Source organism: Saimiri boliviensis, chromosome 2 (genome assembly GCF_048565385.1).
Source record: "Saimiri boliviensis isolate mSaiBol1 chromosome 2, mSaiBol1.pri, whole genome shotgun sequence".
NCBI classification, from domain to species: domain Eukaryota; kingdom Metazoa; phylum Chordata; class Mammalia; order Primates; family Cebidae; genus Saimiri; species Saimiri boliviensis.
In genome coordinates, this window is record NC_133450.1 from 238,854,600 (window position 1) to 238,879,315 (window position 24,716).

At 43.5% G+C, this 24,716-nt stretch overlaps 1 protein-coding gene across 14 annotated transcripts in view; it reads left to right on the forward strand.

Annotated features, from left to right (window-relative positions):
- Positions 1 to 24,716, forward strand: part of CDC14B (cell division cycle 14B) — a 130,776-nt gene that overhangs the window by 96,988 nt on the left and 9,072 nt on the right. For 6 of the 14 annotated variants that reach the window (XM_039475025.2, XM_074395586.1, XM_074395583.1 and 3 more), the window contains 4 exons: positions 6,342 to 6,480; positions 6,654 to 6,813; positions 7,477 to 7,574; positions 20,071 to 20,187. In XM_039475025.2, coding sequence (XP_039330959.1) covers positions 6,342 to 6,480; positions 6,654 to 6,813; positions 7,477 to 7,574; positions 20,071 to 20,187 — 514 coding nt within the window. Of the gene's footprint in view, positions 1 to 6,341; positions 6,481 to 6,653; positions 6,814 to 7,476; positions 7,575 to 14,533; positions 14,678 to 20,070; positions 20,188 to 24,716 lie in introns of those variants that run through there. The other 8 variants (XM_074395584.1, XM_039475030.2, XM_010348772.3 and 5 more) reach the window with 4 other exon arrangements.

The following is a 24,716-nucleotide window of genomic DNA, read 5'->3' on the forward strand; positions in this document are numbered from 1 at the left end:
CTCTTAGAAGAAAACAGGGCAAAAACATCATGACATTAGATTTGGCAGTAATATGACATTAGATTTGGCAGTAAAGGCAATGACAATAAAAGAACAAACAAATTGGACTATAGAAAACTTTTAAACTTTTGTGCATCAAAGTATACTATCAGCAGAGAAAGAAGGTAACCCATGGATTGGGAGAAAATCTTTGCAGATCACATCTGATAAGGGATTAATATCCAGAAGATACAGAGAAAACTCCTAACAACAACAAAACCCAGTTAATAATGAGAAAAGGACGACATTTTCCCAAAGATGTAAAATGGCCAATAAGCACATGAAAGGTTCTCAGTATTACTGACTTACAGGGAAAGTCAAACTACAACCATAATGAGATACCACTTTACACCCATTGGAATGGCTGTTATCTAAAAGAACAAAGACACCACGACCAGAAAATTACAAGTGTTGGTGAAAATCTGGAGAAATTAGAACCCTTGTATACTGCTACTGGGAATATGAAACAATGCAGCTGCTTTGGAGAATGGTCTCTCAGTTCCTGAAAAACTTAAAATTACATGATTCAGCAGTTCTACCTCTGGTTATATGTCCAGAAGGAATTGACAGCAGGGATATAACATAGTTTTACAACTATGTTTATAATAGCATTATTCTTTTCTCTTTTTCTTTTCCTTTTTTTGAGATGACGTTTCACTCTTATTGCTTAGGCTGGAGTGCAGTGATGCAATCTCAGCTCACAACAACCTCCACCTCTTGGGTTCAAATGATTCTCCTGCCTCAGCCTCCAAAGTAGGTGGGATGATAGCACATGATACCACGCCCAGCTAATTTTTGTATTTTTAGTAGAGACACGGTTTCACCATGTTGGCCAGGCTGGTCTTGAACTCCTGACCTCAAGTACTTTACCTACCTCGGCCTCCCAAACTGCCAGTATTATAGGTATGAGCCACCATGCCTGGCCAGCAGCATTATTCTTAGCCAGAATGTGGAAGCAATCCAGATGTCCATCAGAGGAAGGCTAAAGAAATGGCTAACAGAATATTATGCATCCTTAGAAATGAAGAAAATTCTGACACATGTGCTGCAACATGGATAAACCTTAAAGCTATTATGCCAGCTTAGGTCTGCTAGTCAGAAAAGGACCGGTATTTTATGATTCCACTTGTATGAGATAATTGGGGTAAGAGATAAGTAAAATGGTGCTTGCTTGCCAGGGCCTGAGAGGAGGTGGGGATTGGTACTGTTTAATGGGTCCAGAGTTTCCATTTTGCAAGATGAAGTATGTTCTAAAGATGGATGGTGGTAATATTTATACAACAGTGTGAATGCATTTAATGCTACTGAACTGTACATATAAAAAGTGGTTAAAGTGATCTTCAGAAACTGACACTAACAAATGTAAGTTTTGGAATTAACTGATACAGAATTTAAAATAACTGTCTTAAACATGTTCAGTGAGCTAAAAGAGAATTCAGACAACTAAATGAAATCAGGAAAATGATACATGAAGAAAAATGATAAATTTTATGTTATATATATTTTACACCAATTTGAAAAAATAATTGAAACAATCCAGTATTGATTATTTCATGTTTTAATTATAAAAAGCAGTTGATCTGGACATGCTGGCTCACACCTGTAATCCCAGCACTTTGGAAGACGGAGGCAGGAGATTGAGACCACCCCGGCTAACACAATGAAACCCCGTCTCTACTAAAAATACAAAAAATTAGCTAGGCATGGTGGCACCCACCTATAGTCCCAGCTACTTGAGAGGCTGAGGCAGGAAAATCACTTGAACCCATGGGGCGGAGGTTGCAGTGAGTTGAGATCCCACCACCATACTCCAGCCTTGGCTAAAGGGTGAGACTCCATCTCTTTAAAAAAAAAAAAAAAAAAAAAAAAACAAAAAAAACAAAAACCGGGCGCGGTGGCTCAAGCCTGTAATCCCAGCACTTTGGGAGGCCGAGGCGGGTGGATCACGAGGTCAAGAGATCAAGACCAACCCGGTCAACATAGTGAAACCCTGTCTCTACTAAAAATACAAAAAATTAGCTGGGCATGGTGGCACATGCCTGTAATCCCAGCTACTCAGGAGGCTGAGGCAGGAGAATTGCCTGAACCCAGGAGGCGGAGGTTGCGGTGAGCCGAGATCGCGCCATTGCACTCCAGCCTGGGTAACGAGCGAAACTCCGTCTCAAAAAAAAAAAAAAAAAGGTAGTTGGAGTTACTCTTTACTAGGGTCATTTTGCACCCTAACCCCACCACACACCCGACATTTGGCAATGAGTGAAGACCTTTTTTGGGGGTTGGGTACTACTGGCATCTGGTGGGTAGAGATCAGGGATGCTGCTAAACACCCTGCAGTGCACAGGACAGCCCCCACTGTGAAGAACTGTCTAGCCTCAGATGTCAACTCTGCCGAAGCTGAGATACCCCGAAATAGCATGATGACCAACTAAAAGCCTAGCGAGGACTTTATATGATTGCATCTTTGTTTAGGGAAGAAAAATGATGACAGTATGAAAATTGGGTTGTACAGTGAAAATTGAGATTAATTAAGAGAGATATTAATCTGCTGGGGCATATCACCAGCTGGGTGGCTTAAACAACAGAAGTGCATTCTCTCACAGTTCTGGAGGCTGGAAGTCCAAGGTCAAAGCACCGACAGGGTGGTTTTCTGGGGAGGCCTCTCTCCTTGGCTTGCAGATGGCTGCCGTCTCCAAGTCATCTCGTGGTGTGTCCTCTGTGTGCACTTAGTCCTGCCGTCTCTTTCTTTTCTTAGAAGTACACCAGTCCTGTTGGATTAGGGCCCCACTCTGTGACCTTACTTATTTCTGTAAAGGCCTAATCTCCAAATACAGTTGTCTTGGGAGTTAGCACAACATATGGATTTGGGGTGGGGGAGGACACAACTCAGTTCATTGTATTCTGCCCTGTGGCCCCCAACAAATTTATGTCTCTTCACTTCAAAAATACATTCACCGTATCTCAACTCAGCTCATTCCAGCATGAACTCTGAGTTCAGAGTCTCATCTAAATAGCATCCAACTCAAGTATGGGGAGACTTTAGGTGTGATCCATCCTGACACAATTCCTCCCAGCTGTGATGGTGCGGACGTAGGATAGACATTCCCATTCCAAAAGGGAGAAACCAGAAGAAAGAAGTTACAGCTTCTAAGCAAGTCCAAAACCTAGCCAGGCAAATACCATTACGTCTTAAAGCTAAAGAATCATCCTCTTTGGTTCCACGCTCTTCCCTCCAGTCCCTCTAGGGTGGCAGCTTTGCCCCTGAGAGCTGTGGCCAGAGGCAGCTGGCTTCACAGCAGCTAATAAAAGAGGCCCGACCCTATGAAATCAAGGAGTAGACGTGCTTGCCCTGAGATTATATACTCGTTCTTGGTGGCAGTGGCAGCGCTGACGGTCTCTGAATTGCCCTTGGATCATCCTTCCTTTTCTTGAAGGACTAAGAATGTAGCACCCGGGTAGCTCTGCTGTCAGAAGTCCAAAAGTCTTACTTTATTTTATTCCATGTCCATCCCCTTTAGTCCAAGCTGCCAATGTCTCTGCTGGAATAATCCTGTCTCTCTTCCCTTCTTCTGCTGAGATGGCAGTTTTTCTCTCTGTAACATGCTTTCTCATTTTTGGCAATATGGATAGCCTGAGAATTTTCTGACTCTAGTTCCTAATTCCCTGTTACTTAACAATTCTTTCTTTAACTCATCTTTCTTTTTTTGCATTTTACTGTAACCAATAAGGAGAAACCAGATTGTATCTTCATCACTTTCCTTACAGATCTCCTCTGCTAAGTATCCAAGGTTGTCAGTCAAGAACTTTTCCATTTCTATGTAGTTGTTACAGTGATGCCCACCTCATGATCCAAATCTGTATTATTTAGGGTTTTCCAGAAAAACAAAACCACTGCATGCTTTTTTATATGTTGGATATTTATTAAAAGGAATTGGTTGATGCAAGTATGGATTCTGATGAGTTTAAAATATGCACTGTGGGCCAGCAGCCTGGAGACTCAGGAGAGCTGATGGTGCAGACGAAAGCCAGAGGCAGTGTCTTGCTCAGGAAAGTCAGTACTTTTGTTCTGCCCAGGTTTTTAGCTGATTGGATAAGGCCCAGCACATTATGGAGGGCACTGTGCTTACTGAAATCTCACCAACTTAAATGTTAGTCTCCAAAGATTCATTCCAGATTGACATATAAAATGAACCATCACCAGAGGTCATGATAATAATAGTCCAGATCTGACAGGCCAGCATCAATAGAGTTCTTTTTTTTTTTTTTTATTTTTTTATTTTGAGACGGAGTTTCGCTCTTGTTACCCAGGCTGGAGTGCAATGGCTCAATCTCGGCTCACCGCAACCTCCGCCTCCTGAGTTCAGGCAATTCTCCTGCCTCAGCCTCCTGAGTAGCTGGGATTACAGGCACGTGCCACCATGCCCAGCTAATTTTTTGTATTTTTAGTAGAGACGGGGTTTCACCATGTTGACCGGGATGGTCTTGATCTCTTGACCTCGTGATCCACCCGCCTCGGCCTCCCAAAGTGCTGGGATTACAAGCTTGAGCCACCGCGCCCGGCCTATCAATAGAGTTCTGAAAAAATCTGAGTGAAAATGGATATAACAGACTAGAATATGTAATTGGATGTGGGAATAAGTGCAAAACTGCAAGACTTTGCTTTTGCAAAGATGGTGGTACCACTTTTTCTAAAATGCCCAGGGCAGAAGACACTGCCTTTACTGAGATCATTGCTTAAAAAGGGATTCTCCACCTTGGCAACACATAGAATCATCTGGAGGATTTTAGGAATCTCTGTGTCCAAGTAGTGCTGCACACCAGTTAAATCTAAATTCTGGATGTTAGGCTGGGCCAGGTGGCCCTAGCCTATAATCTCAGCGTTTTGGGAGGTCGAGGAAGGTGGATCACCTGAGGTCAGTAATTCGAGACCAGCCTGGCCAACATGATGAAACTCCATCTCTACTAAAAATACAAACATTAACCGGGTATGGTGGCACATGCCTGTAATCCCAGCAACTCGGGAGGATGAGGTAGGCGAATTGCTTGAGCCCAGGAAATGGAGGTTGCAGTGACCCGAGATTGCATCATTGCAGCCCAGTCTGCTGGGTGACAGAGCAAGACTCCGTCTCAAAATAAATAAATAATTACTTAATTAAATGAAATTAATTAATTCTGGTCATGAGAGCAGGCATCAGTATTTAAAAACCATTCTAGGTGATTCCAGCATGTAGGTATCATTGAGAACCACTGTTGAGAAGCAGAGTCTTGGGAAGCCTTTTAAAAAAATTCCACCCAAGCCGGGCACTGTGACTCAAGCCTGTAATCCCAGTGCTTTGGGAGGCTGAGGCGGGTGGATCACGAGGTCAAGAGATCGAGACCATCCTGGTCAACGTGGTGAAACCCCGTCTCTACTAAAAATACAAAAAATTAGCTGGGCATGGTGGCGTGTGCCTGTAATCCCAGCTACTCAGGAGGCTGAGGCAGGAGAATTGCCTGAACCCAGGAGGCGGAGGTTGCGGTGAGCCGAGATCGCGCCATTGCACTCCAGCCTGGGTAACGAGAGCGAAACTCTGTCTCAAAAAAAAAAAAAAAAAAATTCCACCCAGCATAGAATACACAGTATTCCACCATGGAACACTGTGCAGCCATAAAAAAGGATGAATTCACGTCCTTTGCAGAGACATGGATGAAGCTGGAAACCATCATTCTCAGCAAACTAACACAGGAACAGAACACCACATGTTCTCACTCATAAGTGGGAGGTGAACATTGAGAATACTTGGACACAGGGAGGGGAACATCACACACTGGGACCTGTCGGGTATAGATGACAGGTTGATGGATGCAGCAAACTACCATGGCACACGTATACCTATGTAACAAACCTGCACGTTCTGCACATGTATCTCAGAACTTAAAGTATAATAATAAAAACAATTCTATCAAGCCTGTAATCCCAGCATTTTGGGAGGCCGAGGCGGGTGGATCACGAGGTCGAGAGATCAAGACCATCCTGGTCAACATGGTGAAACCCCGTCTCTACTAAAAACACAAAAAAGTAGCCGGGCATGGTGGTGCGTGCCTGTAATCCCAGGTACTCAGGAGGCTGAAGCAGGAGAATTGCCTGAACCCAGGAGGCGGAGGTTGCGGTGAGCCGAGATCGCGCCATTGCACTCCAGCCTGGGTAATGAGCGAAACTCCGTCTCAAAAAAAAAAAAAAAACCAAAAAAAAAACAATTCTACATGCCCAACAAAGTCCTAGAGTACTTGAGCACGAGTTTCATTTCAATGCTTCTTTTTTTTCCTAGCTGGCCTTGGTCGCACGGGCACTCTGATAGCCTGCTACATCATGAAGCATTACAGGATGACAGCAGCCGAGACCATTGCGTGGGTCAGGATCTGCAGACCTGGCTCGGTGATTGGGCCTCAGCAACAGTTTTTGGTGATGTAAGTAGTAGCGTCTGTAGTTCCAAGGAACTCGTGGGGCTGGAAGCTCTATTGCCACCATGCCCACTGAGTGGAATTTCCCTTGGTCTCCAGTAACAACAGCTTGTCTAGTAGGAAGAAATTGTTCATGTGTCTTTCTGCAAAGCTCTATTGATGTTATTTAAATGCTCTAGGAAGCAAACAAGCCTCTGGCTGGAAGGGGACTATTTTCGTCAGAAGTTAAGGCGTCCGGAGAACGGACAGCACGGAGCAGCCTTCTCCAAACTTCTCTCTGGTGTTGATGACATTTCCATAAATGGGGTCAAGAATCAAGGCCAGCAAGAACCCGAACCGGTAATCACGCCATTTCTGTCGCGACGTTGTTACTGCTTTAACTGCTATTGAGACCCTGTCAGGGCATGGAGAAAACTGGAGGTAAAATAATAAAGCAGCTCTTGGGGGATGATTGTCAGTTTTTTATATTTATGACCCTCTCCAGGCACTTTTTACCCAAAATAGTGGAAACAAAGGTTGTATATTCATGAAACTGTTTTATTCACTTGGCAGGTGTATAAAAGGTCGTGAAGTGAGCTCTTTAGCCGGATCTACCCCTGCCCCCATCCCTTTTTGGCATTTCACGACTTCTGATATAGGAAAGCAGTCATTCTCAAATGGAGAGCTTTTAACAAATCAAGGGCTTAGAGAGTAGCAGTACTACATTAAGTGGTAGTAAGTAGACTGAGAAATGTTAAAAAGAACGTTTTCAGGCTTGAAAGCCCATTGTCCCTCTTCACTGTTGATGTGCTTTATAACGAGAATGCTGCTGGGTTGTCTCCGAAAGTCAGCTTGGACTGTCTTAAAATGTGACCTGTACCTGGATTGTAAAGGGGAAAAACATTTTAGAGTTCACAGAAACTTGGACTGTCTGTCTGTGTTTACGTGGCTAAACTGCCGCAGTTCTTACTGCATTAATAATGCAAGTTACATCATTAGTTCGGTGTTTTTTTACTCACACAGTACAGTGATGACGACGAAATCCATGGAGTGACACAAGGTGATAGACTTCGGGCCCTGAAAAGCAGAAGACAATCAAAAACAAACGCTATTCCTCTCACGTGAGTCTGAGTTCCTTTGTTGTGGCTGACGTTTTTTCATATATGTGTGGGGTCCTTGCTGAGGGCTTTTCCTGTACATTTTTCTCCATAGTTGCAAGCCCATGATGCCACTTTGAAATGCTTGCCTATGTTATTTAAAACCTAGGGGTGCTGGCCTTGGAAGCTGTCAGCTGTCCCTCGTTGACCTTCGTCCTCTCGAGCCTTTCTAAGAGGGAAGGCGACATTAGCAGTGCTTTTTCTCCATGAATAACCAGCATGGGGCATCCTCAAGAGTGTGACAGCAGATGTAAAGCCCAGGCTGCCAGACCTGTCCATAGTTACTAAAGTGGTGGAGTGCTTTACATTCACCATGTTGCAGATCATTTGTTTTGATCAGCATGGCATGATGGCTTAATGACGTTATGTTGTTTTGGGGCAACAATGAGCTGGTCTAAACTATACTTTGGGTTTTTTGTTTGTTTCTTTGGGGAATTATTTTCTAATTATGGAGGAGGATTTAGCCTGAGAACAGGAAATGTTGTAGTTACTGAGTGTGTGTATGTCCATGTGTACATTCTTGTGAATGTGTGTTAGTTGAGATTCAACCTGATGGAGTATCCAAGATTGTTAGAAAAATACGCAGAAGCAAATTACATGACCACAGCATTATTTGTAGGCTGTTCTTCAGCAGATGCTCCCACTTGCTGCCATTGGGTTTCTTCCTTCTGGTTACTTCCTTTTTCATTGTAGGGTACCAGATTTCCAGCCTTCTTTTTGAGAGGGAGGGAGTATGATGGGCAAAGATAGTTTATTCAGTAAACCTCTTATAATATGGTAAGGCAGTATGATATAATAGATCATTTGTATTGGCAGAGAACAGGTTTTCTTTTTAATTAAAAGTAATTCTTCACTGGTGTCTTACAACAATTCTGAAGTAGAATTACACATAAGGCATGTGTCATTATGGGTTGTTCCCCTGGGAGGGTCTTGTTAAAAGACCCAGTGCAAGGAATTGAGTTTTGCAATATGCAATGTTAGATGAATGAATGTAGGGCATCAATTTTGATTATAGGCATTCATTAAGCATTTCTTTTGCAGCATAGTAGTGCTTTAGTCAACTAGACTGCTTTCAAAATGGTGCCTTTTGGCTGGGGGCAGTGGCTCATGCCTCTAATCCCAGCACTTTGGGAGGCCAAGGCAGGTGGATCACTTGAGGTCAGAAGTTCAAGACCAGCCTGACCAACATAATGAAACCCCATTTCTACAAAAATATAAAAATTGGCCAGGCATGATGATGGGTGTCTGTAATCTCAGCTACTAGGGAGGCTGAGGCAGGAGGATTGCTTGAACCTAGGAGGCGGAGGTTGCAGCAAGCTGAGATCACGCCATTGCACTCCAGCCTGGGCAACAGAGCGAGACTATGTCTCAAAGAAGAAAAAGTATGTTGCCTTTCGTGTAATTCCCTTAATTCCAAATGCCATTTTCTTTTTAATTTCCCTAAAATTCTTTATCTAAGGCCTTAATGGTCCTTTTTATTTGAACATATTATCGTGGCTCCAGGTAATCATCTGGGTACTAATTCTGGACATGGTGGAGGAAGCAGGCAGTGCCCTCGAGCAGTGCTTCTCAGACCTCAGTGTGCATGAAGCACCTGGGTGCTTGTTGAAATACAGGTTATGATTAGTGCGGTGGTGGCGGGTCCCAAGAGTCCACATTACCAGAGGCTGCTGGTCCAGGGACCACACATTGAAGTGTAAGCCCTGGGAAACTGATCCTTTTGTGGCTGATTTTAGCTGTGTCCTGTTTTGTTTGTTTTGTTTTTCAGAGTAAGCATCATCAGTTTATTTTTTCATATTTTGTCGCTTGCTGTTCAAAAGTCGAGTTGAGAGTCGGGATACAAATCCTGCTTAGTCAAAAGTTCTTGTTAAATAGGAAATTTCCTTTAGTCACCCTCTGAATCTGCTACCCTCATTAACATGTGTTCAAGTCTAGCTGGGTGTGGTGGCATGCGCCTGTAGACCAGGCTATGCGGGAGGCCGAAGTGGGAGGATCACTTGAGCCCAGGAGTCCGAGGCTGCAGTGTGACATGATCACTGCATCTAGCCTGGGTGACAGAGTGAGACCCTGTCAAAATAAATAAGTAAAATCAAGTACAATGGTAAAAGATAAAAAAACAAAGAGGTAGCTCAGGATTCCTTTTGGTAATATCATCCTAAAAATAATGTATATAAATAGCCCCACATAACACAAATAACAAACTTCTAGGCCACACTTTTAAGAAGAAAGCAAAATGCTAGTTTTTCTAAGCTCTGAGTTATGTGTATAGACTCCAGGGGATTTTTGATGAGCCTCAGCACATCTTCCTACTCCTTCACAACAGTTTGCTTATTCCATCATCTGCTTTTTCAAACGCTCTCTGCTATTATTTGCAGCTTTTTCGCCCTAGAAAATGTCAGTCGAAGGTTGTCTTTATTTCCCTCTTGTGTCTTTGCGGTTATTTTAGAAATAGAAGTCCCTGAGCACTGTGTTCAACAATGGCTTGGGTTGAAAATTACCAAATCAGTTTTCTTCCTCTCAATTTTGACTCATTGATTTCTGTGAGCAGGTTATTTTGATTTAATATTGATATTTTGTCACGAAAATACAGTACATGCAAGAAGGAAAGTTAGTGAGAAATATACAAGTACTAGTGATTCTTAGAAGAAAGTTATGGTACATAAGATGTTATTCCAATGATTGGTTCCTCTCTCTTTTTTTTTTTAAGACAGAGTCTTGCTCTGTTGGACAGGCTGGAGTGCAATGGGGTGATCTCAGTTTACTGCAACCTCTGCCTCTCCGGTTCAAACGATTCTCCTGCCTCAGCTCCCAAGTAGCTGGGATTACAAGTCTGCTCCACCACACCCAGCTTAATTTTTGTACTTTCAGTAGCAACAAGGTTTCACCATGTTGGCCAGGCTGGTCTTGAACTCCTGACCTCAAGTGATACGCCCGCCTCAGCTCCCAAAGTGCTAGGATTAAAGGAATAAGCCAACAGTGCCCGGCCGGTTTCTGTTTTATAAATGGTCAGTTTTGGGGGAGAGTTTATGTTTTTAGCGATTTTAAAATGGCCGTTTGCTCAGCCTGTCTCATCCTGTCTACAATGATGACAGTAAGCCATGTGGCACCATGACATTGAGCTGACCTTCAGGTCTTGATGACAAGTATATTGTCTTTGCTAAAATGGATTTGGTAGATCTCACAACTTGAGCCATGAGGCCTGTCATTCTGCATACTGATGATTTTGGCAGGTTTGGAGATGGGTATAGGTGTTAGCAATGGAAAATAATTCTTTTTTTTTTTTTTTTTTGAGACGGAGTTTCGCCCTTGTTACCCAGGCTGGAGTGCAATGGCGCGATCTCCGCCTCCTGGGCTCAGGGAATTCTCCTGCCTCAGCCTCCTGAGTAGCTGGGATTACAGGCACGTGCCACCATGCCCAGCTAATTTTTTGCACTTTTAGTAGAGACGGGGTTTCACCATGTTGACCAGGATGGTCTCGATCTCTCGACCTCGTGATCCACCCGCCTCGGCCTCCCAAAGTGCTGGGATTACAGGCTTGAGCCACCGCGCCCGGCGCGGAAAATAATTCTTAAGCCACGAGATTTACTAGATGAACAAGGAACTATCTATAATGCTAACACCTGAACATTCAGGCCATTCTGCCTTCAATCAGGAACTGAAAGTGAGGGCTGGGATGAATAGAGAGTTCTATAGTGCTCCCAGGCCATTTATTCCATTCTGTTTAAATATTCACCCCTGCAATCCTTTTTTTTTTTTTGAGGCGGAGTTTCCCCCTTGTTACCCTGGCTGGAGTACAGTGGCACCATCTCGGCTCACCGCAACCTCCGCCTCCTGGTTCAGGCGATTCTCCTGCCTCAGCCTCCTGAGTAGCTGGGATTACAGGCATGCGCCACCATGCCCAGCTAATATTTTGTATTTTTAGTAGAGCCGGGGTTTCACCATGTTGACCAGGGTGGTCTCGATCTCTTGACCTCGTGATCCACCCTCCTCAGCCTCCCAAAGTGCTGGGATTACAGGCTTGAGCCACCGCTCACAGCCTGATCTTAATATATATTAGTAGGCTTGTTTTTTGTGGGAAGATTAAATAAGATGCTGTAGGTATAACCTGTGGGTTGAGGTTGGGCTGTATCTCAAGTTCACCCTTTAGTCTTAATCCGTTTCCACAAAATAAGATGTCTGGCATGTAATTTTTTCCCCCTGAGGTGGAGTCTTGCTCTTTCATTCAGGCTGGAATGCAGTGGTGCGACCTCAGTTCACTGCAACTCCAGCTGCCGGATTCAAGCAATTCTCCTGCTTTAGCCTCCTGAGTAGCTAGGACTACAGGCGCACACCACCATGTCTGGCTAATTTTTGTATTTTTAGTAGAGATGGAGTTTCACCATGTTGGCCAGGCTGGTCTCGAACTCCTGACCTCGTGATCTGCCCACTTTGGCCTCCCAAAGTGCTAGGATTACGAGTGTGAACCACTACACCCAGCCTGACATGTAATTTTTAATGATGAGGGTGATAAGGTCAACAATAAAAATTACTTAATAAGCCAAATCAGTCATGTCCAGATTGATCAGCAGTACTCCGCACGCAGCAGACGGTCAGTAGAGCCTTTAGTATTTGGTCACAGATGTATCCAGGTGACCACTTGGAAGTGCAGGCATTGGAAGGAGCTGCTGCCTTTCCAAATGGGAGGAGGTTTCCTTCCTCGCTCCTAGAACCCAGACTAGTGGATTAAGAAACACCAAGCTGAGGCTGGGCACAGTGACTCATGCCTGTAATCCCAGCACTTTAGGAGATCAGGGCAGGAGGATCACTTGAGCCCAGGAGTTCGAGACCAGCCTGGGCAACATAGTGAGATACCGTTTCTAAAAATAATAATAATAATAAAAACAAAAAAACTAACTGGACATGGTGGGATGAACAGATGGTCTCAGCTGCTACTTGGAAGGCTGATGTGGGAGGATTGCTTCAGCCTAGGAGTTGGAGGTTACAGTGAATTATAACACTGCACTCCAGCTTAGGCAACAGAGCAAGACCCTTGTCTCTTAAAAATAGAGGTCAGGGCCGGGCACGGTGGCTCAAGCCTGTAATCCCAGCACTTTGGGAGGCCGAGGCGGGTGGATCACAAGGTCAAGAGATCGAGACCAGCCTGGTCAATATGGTGAAACCCCATCTCTACTAAAAATAGAAAAAATTAGCTGGGCATGGTGGCTCGTGCCTGTAATCCCAGCTACTCAGGAAGCTGAGGCAGGAGAATTGCCTGAACCCAGGGGGCGGAGGTTGCGGTGAGCCGAGATCGTGCCATTGCACTCCAGCCTGGGTAACAAGAGCGAAACTCCGTCTCAAAAAAAAAAGAGATCAGGCACAGTGGCTCACACCTGTAATCCCAGGACTTTTGAGAGGCTGATGCAGGTGGATCACCTGAGGTCAGGAGTTTGAGACCAGCCTGACCAACATGGAGAAACCCTGTCTTTACTAAAAATACAAAATTAGCCAGGCATGGTGGTGGAAGCCTGTAATCCCAGCTACTCCGGAGGCTGAGGCAGGAGAATCGCTTGAACCCAGGAGGCAGAGGTTGCAGTGAGCTGAGATCAGGCCATTGCATTCCAGCCTGGGCAACAAGAGCAAAACTTGGTCTCAAAAATAAATAAATAATAAATAAAAAAGAGGCCTGGTGTGGTGGCTCATGCTTGTAATCCTAGCATTTTGGGATGCCAAGGTGGGCGGACCACCTGAGGTCAGGAGTTTGAGACCAGCCTGGCCAACGTGGTGACACCCCGTTTCTACTAAAAATACAAAACTTACCCGGTGTGGTGGTGTGTGCCTGTAATCCCAGGTGCTCGGGAGGCTGAGGTGGGATGATTGTTTGAACCTGGGAGGCAGAGGTTGTAGTGATCCAAAATCATGCCATTGCACTCTAGGCTAGGTGACAGAGCAATACTCCATGTCAAAAAATAATAATAATAAAATAGTCAGGTGCGGTGGCGTAATCCCAGCACTTTGGGAGGCTAGTTGGGCAGAGGTCAAGAGATTGAGACCATCCTGGCCAGCATGGTGAAACCCCGTCTCTACTAAGAATAGAAAAATTAGCTGGGCGTGGTGGCATGTGCCTGCAGTCCCAGCTATTTAGGAGGCTAAGACAGGAGAATCGCATGAATCCGGGAGGTGGAGGTTGCAGTGAGCCGAGATCGTGCTACAGCACTCCAGCCTGGTGACAGAGTGAGACTCCACCTCAAAAATTAAAAAATAAATTAAATAAATAATAAAAAATAAACACCAAGCTAACAGCCAGCTAGGATGAGGAAAATGATTGTGGAAAACAACTAAGAAAAATGCGTAGTCTGCGTACCTAAGTGGGATTTTGCTCATTTTATGTTGCCCTGGGTTAGATGTGAACCATATTAGAGAAATGTGCCCTGCCTTCTTGGATGATTCAGGATGTAGAGACTCTGTTGAAATGAGATCAGTTCTACTGTGTTACATTCATTTTTAGTTATGCCTCCTATGATCTTGTTAACTAGTCTGGGGATTTCTGGTTTTGGTTGGTTGTTTTTGGTTATCTGGGTTTACCTCCTTTGCCCCTTGTGGTTTGGTTTGGTTTTCTGTGTGTGCACATCTTGTGCTTTTTGAATAACTTCAGTCATTTCTCTATGACTGATTTCAGTATCACGAAGTTAAATTAACATGGGGTAGTTACCTAAGTGGTGACTGAGTCCCAGAGTATCAAATCTGTTTAAAGACAGCATTTTTTTCTCCGATGTAAAACGGCAAAACTCCACCCTTGTGGACCGCCCCTTCGTATCCCTATTGCTGTTCTGGGCTTTTAGGGCGTCTAAAATTCATATATGGCTTGATTGATTGATTGATGACTGCGTTATTTATTTTGGCTTCCCAATTTGAACATCTGTTCTTTCCCCTTCACCCCTTTCCAGATGCCCCCTAGCTGTGCTGACCTCTGCACTGTGTAGTGTTGTCATCTGGTGGATTGTTTGTGACTACATTCTTCCCATCCTGCTATTCTGTCTCGATGGTTTCAGAACACAGTAGCCATCAGGACCCCTTGACAGATAGCTGCTGTAAGTGTCCCGTTCCATTTCTCTGCCGTCACTTACTTCTGGTGTCTAGTGTGTTCCCACAATGCATGATTTTCTCCTCGTCAGCTCCTAGCTTTGTTCGTTTGCCTATTTTCAAAGGTTCTTTTTCTGAATCTTTTCAATTAACGGGATGGTGGTGGGGAGGGAAGGTGGGCTTCACAGTTGCTCATAGAAAGGATATTAAAAATAACACCTTGTTTTAAAGTTGTGCTTATCCTTAACAGATATTTCAAAATAGCAGTTAATAAATAAAGATACCAAAACAGTTTTTCTTCCCTATCAGAAGGATTTAGTTAGCTTGGGATAACTGAGGTGGTTTTCTTTTCGTCAGTTGGCTATATGGCAGTTTCCCTCTAGTTTTCTGTATCTTGAGTATACCCTTCCCAGTCTAGCAAAGCAGCATTTCCCACTGATCTACTTTCATTAAAAATGTGATTTTGTAACCTCTGAATCTGCCATGGTACAGCAGCTCTCTCTTAAGTCTTCTCTCTTTAGTGTGCAGAATTTCCTGCGCTGTCTCATTTTGTCTCCTCCCCTTTAGGGAATACAGTCAGCACAGTGTGTAGCACTTGATGCTAAATGAAAGTAGAAGGTCAGAGCTGAGGCCACCTCTTTAGGTTGGTGCATTTCCATATGGCAGTCGCTGCTCCTGCTTTTCTCCTTGCTGAGACGTAGCCACAATGCCTCTGTTAGGCTGATAGCAACATATTTGTATTTTGTTGAGATCTTTCATCTTTGAAATGAAGACCTTAACAGCGAAGAGGCTTTATTTCTGCAGAAGAATGTGGAAGAGGCCCACTTCTGGAACAGCACACTGGAGACCCCCAGGTGGTGGGTGTGTCCTGTGTCTCGGGCTCTCCCGCCACCCTCCTGTGTCTGAGCTGCATTCTTCCTTCTCTAAAGTTTTTTCCTTAACTCATATTTTCAGAATTTCTTCTCTTGTCTCCTCTTGGACTTGGAAGTTATGAAAGAATGCAACAGTCCCTTGCAAGATCTCTTCCAAAGAAAAATTCCATTGCAACCAACTCTGGGAAAGATTTAAAAATCAAGTTGATTTCACTCTTCAGAATTAGGCAAACGTGCCTAACATGCTCCTATTTATGGCATTTTCTTAAATATCTTATAAATACAAGCTTATTGTTGTGCATTCAGACATGCTATATATCTGAGATAGATTAACCTTCTGGGTGTTTTCTCCTTTACTTCTCTTAGTAAACTTTGATTGCCACATGTTCTGACTCGAGCATCATACACTACATAGATTTATTCTTCTCAAACTGTTCCAAGTGGCAACAATGTTCTGAATGGGTGGAGCAGTTGCTAATAACACTTAGGCACTTTGCGGTTGAATGATCATTCCCAGGGTAAGTTTCAAAATGGTCTCTATTAGGCTCTTTTGTTTCCAGTATTCCATGTAAACTCTACTTTTGTTATTGTGGTTAATGACATTTGCTTTTTCATTCTAGACCCAAGTAGCGTATTCATTTTAGCCTGCCTCATTATTTGGAATTTTCAGAAGCAAAAAGCTTGCGACAGTTACAGTGGTGTTAATAAGTATCGTCTTTGTAGCACCCCCATGACTTCTTTCGAAAGAGCCTTATTTGTAAGATAGGTGACTACTGAGTGCCACCATCCACCATCATCACCACCCACCTCTGCTGGCAGTGGACTCAGGTGGCATGGCATTGTCTGATGGATTGTTTCCAGTGAAAAGCTCCTGTTACGAGGTATGCCTGGAGAATTAGGCCGTAACAACACTTTAGGCTGCTGAGTCAGACTCAGAGATAGTGGGAAAGGCTTCTCTGGAGGCTGCAGGGCCTCAGGGTCACTTTTGTGCACACTCTTGTAGTGTCCGGAGTGTACAGCCAGTATTCATAGCGCATAGTTGCCCTGATGGATTTTTTTTCCTGGAATTGGATATTTATGTTGCAGATCTGGCTTGTTAGTTTTTGGCTTTGCTGTGTCTGAAATCTGAGAGTACAGAGGCTCCAAGGATGCTGCAGAGAAGAAGGTGAACTGCAATATGGGCAAGAGGTAGGCAGGAGGGAGGATTTTTGTCAGGGGAGTTTGGGAAGGAAGAAAAACTGTCTGCTGCGCCCTGCTCTGCAAAGCCATGCTTGGCTTTGGTTGGATTGGAAGGCAGAAGGCAGCAAGTGCCTGGGTTCCCTGTGGCGGAGGCAGTGCGTCACCCTCTCGTGCCTGTCAGCTGGTGTGTGCTGTCACTGCGATAGCTCAGTGGAGTTCTCCCCCTACCCCCACTTAATGCATAACCTGCAGTTAGGATAACTACCATGCTGTTGGTGCAAATGACGGGAATCTTTTCCCTGGTATGATTAATACACTCTCAAGTTCTGTCATTCTCTTGGTTTTAAAGTTGCGCAGAAATTACTAGCTATTTAATATTATTATTATATCAGTTTACTTAATTCATACTAATTTTATAGAGAAATACTTTTTCACAGCTGTTTTCTAGCAGCCTGTGTGATTTAGCAGTACGCAGTTTCTTGTTTTGACTGGCATTTAAACACTTCAGTCAGAGTTGATCTGAGAAATCAGGATTCAGATTTCCTAAGCAGATAGTGTATCAGTTCTTTCTTCCTCAGATTAATGATATTGTGGCATAATTGCTGTCTGTACTTTTGGCCAACCATGACCTCAGATTATTTGAGGCCAGATTATTTGAGAAGTATGTGCTGTATTTAAAAAAAAAAAAAAAAAAAAAAAAGCTAACCGGAGTCTCATTTTCTCCACACGTAAGGGAGTGGACGAGGGGCAGGGATGAAAACAGTGGCAGCACCAGCGCTGGGCCTGGGCGTCAGAAGCAGCAGTGAGGCAGCAGCAGATTGTTTTGGTTTGGGATTCTTTATGCAAAATTCTAGATTCAAATCCTTAGCAGAGATGAATAAATATTTCCCCGTTACATAAACAGAAAGAATTTTTAGGGATAGGCAGGCTGGATCATGCCTATAAATCCAAACACTTTGGAAGGTCAATGCAAGAGAATCACTTGAGGCCAGAATTTTGAGACCAGTCTGGGCAACATAGCAAGACTCCATCTCTACAAAATAAAAAATAAAAAATTAGCCGGGTGTGGTGGCATGTATCTGTAGTCCTGCCTACTCTGGAGGCCGAGGTGGGAGGATCAGTTGACCCCACGATTTGAGGCTGCAGTGAGCTGTGATTGCACCACTGCACTCCAGCCTGGACAATAAGAATGAGACACTGTCTTTAAAAAAATTGTTTTTAATTTTTTTAAAATAATTCTTTGTTTTTAGAAGTAGAATTCACAAGCCAGGGTAATAATTGCCTTTAATCCTACAATTAAGTCTGCATATACTCTTCTTTTTCTTTTCTTTTCTTCTTTTTTTTTTTTTTCCTTTTTCGATACAGTCTTGCTCCATCACCCAGGCTGGAGATCAGTGACACAAACATGACTCACTGCAGTCTTGACCCCCCAGGCTGAAGTGATCCTCTTACCACAGCCTTCTGAGTAGCTGGAACCACAGGCATGCACCACCACACCCAGTTAATTATTATTATTATTTGTAGAGAAAAGTCTCACTGTGTTGCTCAGGCTGGTCTCAAACTCCTGGCCTCAAGTAATCCTCCTGACTGGGCCTCCCAAAGTGCTAGAATTACAGGCATAAGCCACTGCACCCAGCCCTTTTTTCTGTTTTGTTAGAACATTCAACATTTCAGATGATCACACTCTGAGAATTTCTGAACCAAACTTTGGCTGATTTATCCAGGATTCATGTCCCTGTGTGAGACTGAAAGCTAGTTTCATGGGGCCCTCAAAAATCCTGCATGAATAAAGTGAAACAGTGGGGAAAGCTGCCCCTTCCCTTCTCCCCAAAAGGCTTGGGACTGCTGGCCCAGACAAGACAAGTTATGCTCTGGTTGCTTTTTAGTGATGAGACCTTTAGCATTTTACTAAATGTTACATATGCTTTGGTTTGGGTCATGCTAAGGTTGTAGCAACTTGTTAATCTTAGCATATTTTAAGGCCGTTTCTTTGGTATATTAACCAGCATGGTGGTAGCTCAGACCTGTGAGGTGGGATGCTTGCTAATTGTAATGGTTCCTTCTTACTCTTTTGAGCTGGATTCTCGTAAGTTGTTACTGGCTTTCTCACCTTTATGTTTGAATAGGACAGAAGAAAGTTTTTTAAGTCAGTGTTTTCTCTTTCAGAAAAATTAAAGTTGGTATCTATAAATGTGTGTATACGTGTTTAGTTTGTCAGTGATTATCTCCTGAAGAAAAGAACTGCATATAGGCCCAGCATGGTGGCTCGTGCCTATAATCCCAGCACTTTGGGAGACCAAGATGGACAGATCACCTGAGGTCAGGAGTTCGAGACCAGCCTGGCCAACATGGCAAAACCCCTCCTCTACTAAAAATACAAAAATTAGCTGGGTGAGGTGGTGAGCATCTGTGGTCCCCGCTACCCAGGAGGCTGAAGCAGAAGAATCTCTTGAACTCGGGAGGAGGAGTTTGCAGTGAGCTCACGCCACTGCACTACAGCCTGGACAACAGAGCAAGATTCTGTCTCAAGAAAAAAAAAAAAGAATTGCATATAAAATCTTTTGATGTTTTCTGCTGTTTTCCCTCTGACAATTTAAAGAGGAAAGAGAAAAAAAAAACCAAAGGACCATCTGCCTCCAAAAGGGCATTCCGCGTGGCCTTTATCTCAGAATCTGCTCTGTTGAACTTCCTCCTGGGCAGTCTCCTCTCATACGCACTGGTTTCTCAAGATTTTTAGAGTTTAATTAAGGCAAGCTTTACAAAATTTATTTTCACTTTCATTTTAGTGGCACTTTGAGATTTAGTAAGTTGTTATAATCCAGACAAAACTCATATTTTGCTTAAACACTTTTTAAATTTTTGAAGTGTTATATAAAACTAGTATCGATTTAGTGGATTATTATCCATGCTTACAGCTTTGAAGAGTGAATATTATGTAGTTACTTTTTAAATTTATGTTCCTTTTTTTTAGAATTTGAGCTTCTTAATGGTGTCTTGTTTCATGACTAAAAATCTGAGAAGCTACTTTTACTTTTGGGCACAAAGATCTGTTTGGCTGGTGGATTTCTTTGATGTGGGAATTGCTTAAAATGCCAAGCCATTCATCTTCCAGAAGCAAAGCCCTCTGGTTATCTTTGTCTGACCTTCAGAGAGAAATGAGATGCTTCATTTTAAAAGGCCTTGATGTAAAACTGTGTTTCAGATTTTTTTTTTTGGCAAATGTGTTGATGGAAAATCCTTTAAATTCTCAATAAGATAATTTGCACTAAAGTGCAAAAATACCTTCCTCTGTCAAGTATTTGCAAATGGTTTCAGTGAATATAATCTTATTTTTTTCCAACTATTTTCAGAGTAATTCTTCAATCCAGTGTTCAGAGCTGTAAAACATCTGAACCTAACATTTCTGGCAGTACAGGCATTACTAAACGAACCACCAGATCTGCTTCAAGGAAAAGCAGTGTTAAAAGGTGAGAAAAGAATCCTACTCTTCTGCAAGCGTTGGTTTTCCAGTTTAATCTTTGGACCCTATCTCTGGAGAGTGACGTGAAATTAGGAGAAAGTAGAAGCTCTGTGATGGGAAATTAATCAAATGTGTATTACTTGTTCATTGTCTAAGAAAATCTGGATTATTTTAATGAAGGCTTTCATTTTGTTTTGTTTTTCAGAAATAATTCTCAACACTGCAAGTATGATCTCTGGGTCATGATAAGGGAAAGTTTTTAGATTAAGAATTTCCAAAGCTGGCTGTCAGATTTGGAGAACATCTTTCTAGGTGTATATCAGATACAGTGTCATTGCTGGACAGTTAGCTACAAATTAGTGTGATGGTGGAAATGAGATAACTCTAGAGAGTTTGGGGATCCTTCTCTACCAGGTGACTCTTTGTCCTGTTGGCCACAGCTCACACCTGAGGCTCAGTTACTTCTTTCACTGTCATCACTGTCTTCAGTAAGTGTAGGCAGAATTTCACAAGGAAGCCAATGTGTTCTGTGACCACATCGGTGATTCTGTTGTCTTTGGATATTTCTCATGAAGTGGACACGTCATTTTTAAAGTATTCTGAAAACAGATACCATTTGAAGAGAGAACAGATGGCCCAGGAGTGGAAGGGGGGCACCTTTTCATCTTTGCCTGGTGTTGGCAGCCCATGCATTCCTGTTTTTGTCCTCCTGGTAAAAATGATCTCTTCTAATAGACGTGAGTGACCAGGAGATAACCAGAACCAGACTTTAAAACATCCTGCACATGGGCCTCGCTTCTTTTCGACTTCCCTGCCCTGTATATGTGAGGCTTTGGGCCTAGGGGCCTTATCGGTGTGAAATTAGTCCCCAGCGCAAAACAGCCAGTCTCCCGAGAGCCCCTTGGCAGAGCTAGGAGCTCTGTGCGCTGTGCGTTTCCAGGACTTGTTCAGCTGTGTTGTGTTTCCTCTTTGCTGTTTGTTTTGTAAACTGTACTGCACACTTCACATGGGGATGCTGCAGTGCTTCATGAGGATTTGAGGACTCACTGACTCATGATTTCAGGATTTAAAATTTTTCATCAGAGATGTATCAGATATTCCTGTTTCTTTACTGTTCAGTTGTACTGGAGAAGAATATTGGAGAAAAACTGATGAAAGGTCAAAGATTTAGGTGCATTGGAACAATGCAGAGTCTTATTTTTAACAGTGAGAAACAGGAAATGGGCTCAACATTTTTACATTATGCCAGATGCTTTGGGAGTCATACAGTTTAGTTCACGAAGCGATGAGTGAAAACAGCCACACATAACAATTCTCAAGTACGGTTTGCGCCTATAATCCCAGCGCTTTGGGAGGCTGAGACGGGCGGATCACTTGAGGTCAGGAATTTGAGACCAGCCTGACCAACGTGGTGAAACCCAGTCTCTTGTAAAAATATAAAACTTAGCTGGGCGTGGTGGAGCACACATGTGGTCCCAGCTACTGGGGAGACTGAGACAGGAGAATCACTTGAATGTGGGAGGTGGAGGTTGCAGTGAGCCAAGACTGCTGTGCCACTGCCCTCTAGCCTGGGAGATGGAGGAAGACCCCATCTCAAAAAAAAAAGAAATATTCTGAAGTATGACTCTAATTTTGTAAGTATACTATTTATGTATAGAAATGCCTACAATACATCTATATTTATAGAAGAATAAGTTTCTGTTTATGTATAAAAATAAGACAAAGGAAAAATATGCCCTGATACTAATACAAGTTCTGGTTTGTAGGACAGTTTTTTTTTTCTTTTTTCTTTTTTATCATCTTATTTTCCAATTTTTCTACAGTAAGTGAAGGGAAATGGGTGTGTTTTAACTGACACTTTTAGGTGAGCCAAACTGTTAAAAATTCAGGCTGGGCGTGGTGGCTCATGCCTGTAATCCCAGCACTTTGGGAAGCAGACACCAGTGGATGAGGTCAAGAGTTCAAGATCAGCCTGGCGAAGATGATGAAACCCCATCTCTACCTAAAATACAAAAATAAGCCAGGTGTGATAGCAGGCGTCTTTAATCCGAGCTGCTCAGGAGGCTAAGGCGGGAGAATCGCTTGAACCCAGGAGGCAGAGGTTGCATTGAGCCACGATTATGCCACTGTATTCCAGCCTGAGCAACAGAACAAGTCTCTGTCTTTAAAAAAAAAAAAAAAAAAAAAAAAAAAAATTAAATAAAAAATCTACCGTTTATGACAATTGATTTTGGCATGTCTTGAAGGGGATATATTATTTTTAAGTACGAGTGCTCAGGCCTTTTTTTTTTTTTTTTTTTTTTTTTTTTTAAAGACAGAGTCAACCAGGCTGGAGTCGACCACGCTGGAGTCCAGTGGTTCTGTTGGGTCACTGCAACCTTCACCTCCTGGGTTCAAACGATTCTCCTGCCTCAGCCTCCCAAATAGCTGGGATTACAGGTGTGTACTACCACACCTGGCTAATTTTTGTATTTTTAGTAGAGATGGAGTTTTGCCATGTTGGCCAGGCTGATCTTGAACTCCTGACCTCAAGAGATCCACCTTCTTTTTTTTTTTTTGAAGAGACGGAGTTTCGCTCTTGTTACCCAGGCTGGAGTGCAATGGCACGATCTCGGCTCACCGCAACCTCCGCCTCCTGGGTTCAGGCAATTCTCCTGCCTCAGCCTCCTGAGTAGCTTGGATTACAGGCATATGCCACCATGCCCAGCTACTTTTTTGTATTTTTAGTAGAGACGAGGTTTCACCATGTTGACCAGGCTGGTCTCGATCTCTTGACCTTGTGATCCACCCACCTCGGCCTCCCAAAGTGCTGGGATTACAGGCGTGAGCCACCGCGCCCGGCCGAGATCCACCCTCTTTGGCTTCCCAAAGTGCTGGGACGACAGGTGTGAGCCACTGTGCCCAGCTGCTCACGCTTTTATTGCAGCCTAGTGTGTCTTGCATATATAATTCTGCTTTTTGCTTTTTTAGATTATGCATTTTAGGCTATAGAGGAATAGAGTCCAGAAGCCTGGCTGAGGCTTGCCAGGTCACACCAGCTTCCTCTGAGGAAGGAAGGGCTGGTCTTGCCTCCGTTTTTCTATCTAGGTCTTGTTGCTTTTTCACGTTATTCTGGTGACCTGAACTCCTGCTTCTCTGGAGAAGTGGTTCCTGGCTGCAGTGAGCATCTGGCTGAGGTCCCTGTGAGGATGCTTTGAGGCTCTTAAGGTAGATTGCACAGTCAGTGATCTGGACTGAATGTTGAAATGGCCCAAGCCAGTTTCCAGGAATTCTGGATAATGTTGAAAACCAGAAAGACTTACTTTAAATTCCAACATGGACTTTCAGAGATGATGTGGACAGCAGAAGGAGTTGAGCAGTGAGGATGAGTTGGGGCTCACGGTTTATTTAACCAGCTCCTCTGTGCGGGTTCTTGTTCTGTGCCTCTTTTGGGGCTTTGGCCTGTGTTCACATCACCTTACCTGTTATCCACCTACAGCTTACAAAAGAAAGGCAAATAAATTATGTATAGTTTTTGAGAATTGGGGGCAGCCAAGCCGTAGCCTGGAGCTTTTATCCTGAATATTATTCATAATATCCTGCTGACTAGTATTCATTTCTGGTTGCAGGGTAATGAGGGAATTAGAATGTTGGTGCATGGTCTGATTCTGGGCAAAATAGTATGAGCTGAGATTGTTGAGTAAATTCAAAGTATTGAGTTGAAATCTTTAAACAGCAGTGGAAAAAAAAAATAGAGCACTCTTTGGGGTCCTTTCATCCCTCCCTACAAGGCACCAGGGTTGCCATTTCTTACTGGTTCGTTGTCACCTTGGTGACGCATAGGAACTTGACCTTCCATTTTCATGTTCCTTGGTGTCCAGAATGAAGACTCCACCCAAACTCACTTTGCACTTAGTTGGCACTTTTGATTTTCGGGTTTACTGAGAGGCACTTCAGCTTTGGGGGAACTTTTCCACAAACCACAAAAGAGCAGTAACTTGGGGGTGATTAAAAAAATAGGAGCGATGTCTTAAACTGTTTGTCTTTGGGAAAAAGTGCCACTGTTTCTCAACAGCACATGACTGTCCCCTCCTGTATCCATTTGAAGCTGTGCCACATTGACTCCTAAATTTCACGTGGCCACTGGTCTGGGACAGCGGCCAGGCAACGTGTGTAGCCCTCAGCCCTGCCAATGCTCTGTGTGGCATCTGCTCATTCCCTTCCCCGAGTCTGGAGAGGGAGGTGAGTGGGCTTCTCCATCTCCCAGTTGCTATTAGAGCTGTAAACCCATGCTAACCTTTCTCTTTTAAGAACTAATAAATCCAGTGAATAATTGGCTCCATTGACTTGACCTGTTTTCAGTGTTCCCACATAACCTCTCTGAAGAGCTCTCTTAAACCAGTCTTGGAAATTTCATCGTGCTCCGAGTGGAGAGCCTGCAGCTGCCTCATTTGCTCACATTCACTTCATGTCTTCATGCAGCCCTTCCACCGGTGCTTGTGTTAGCTTACGCTGTTTCTTTTGGGCAGGCTCTTCTTTTTTTTTAAATGATAATTT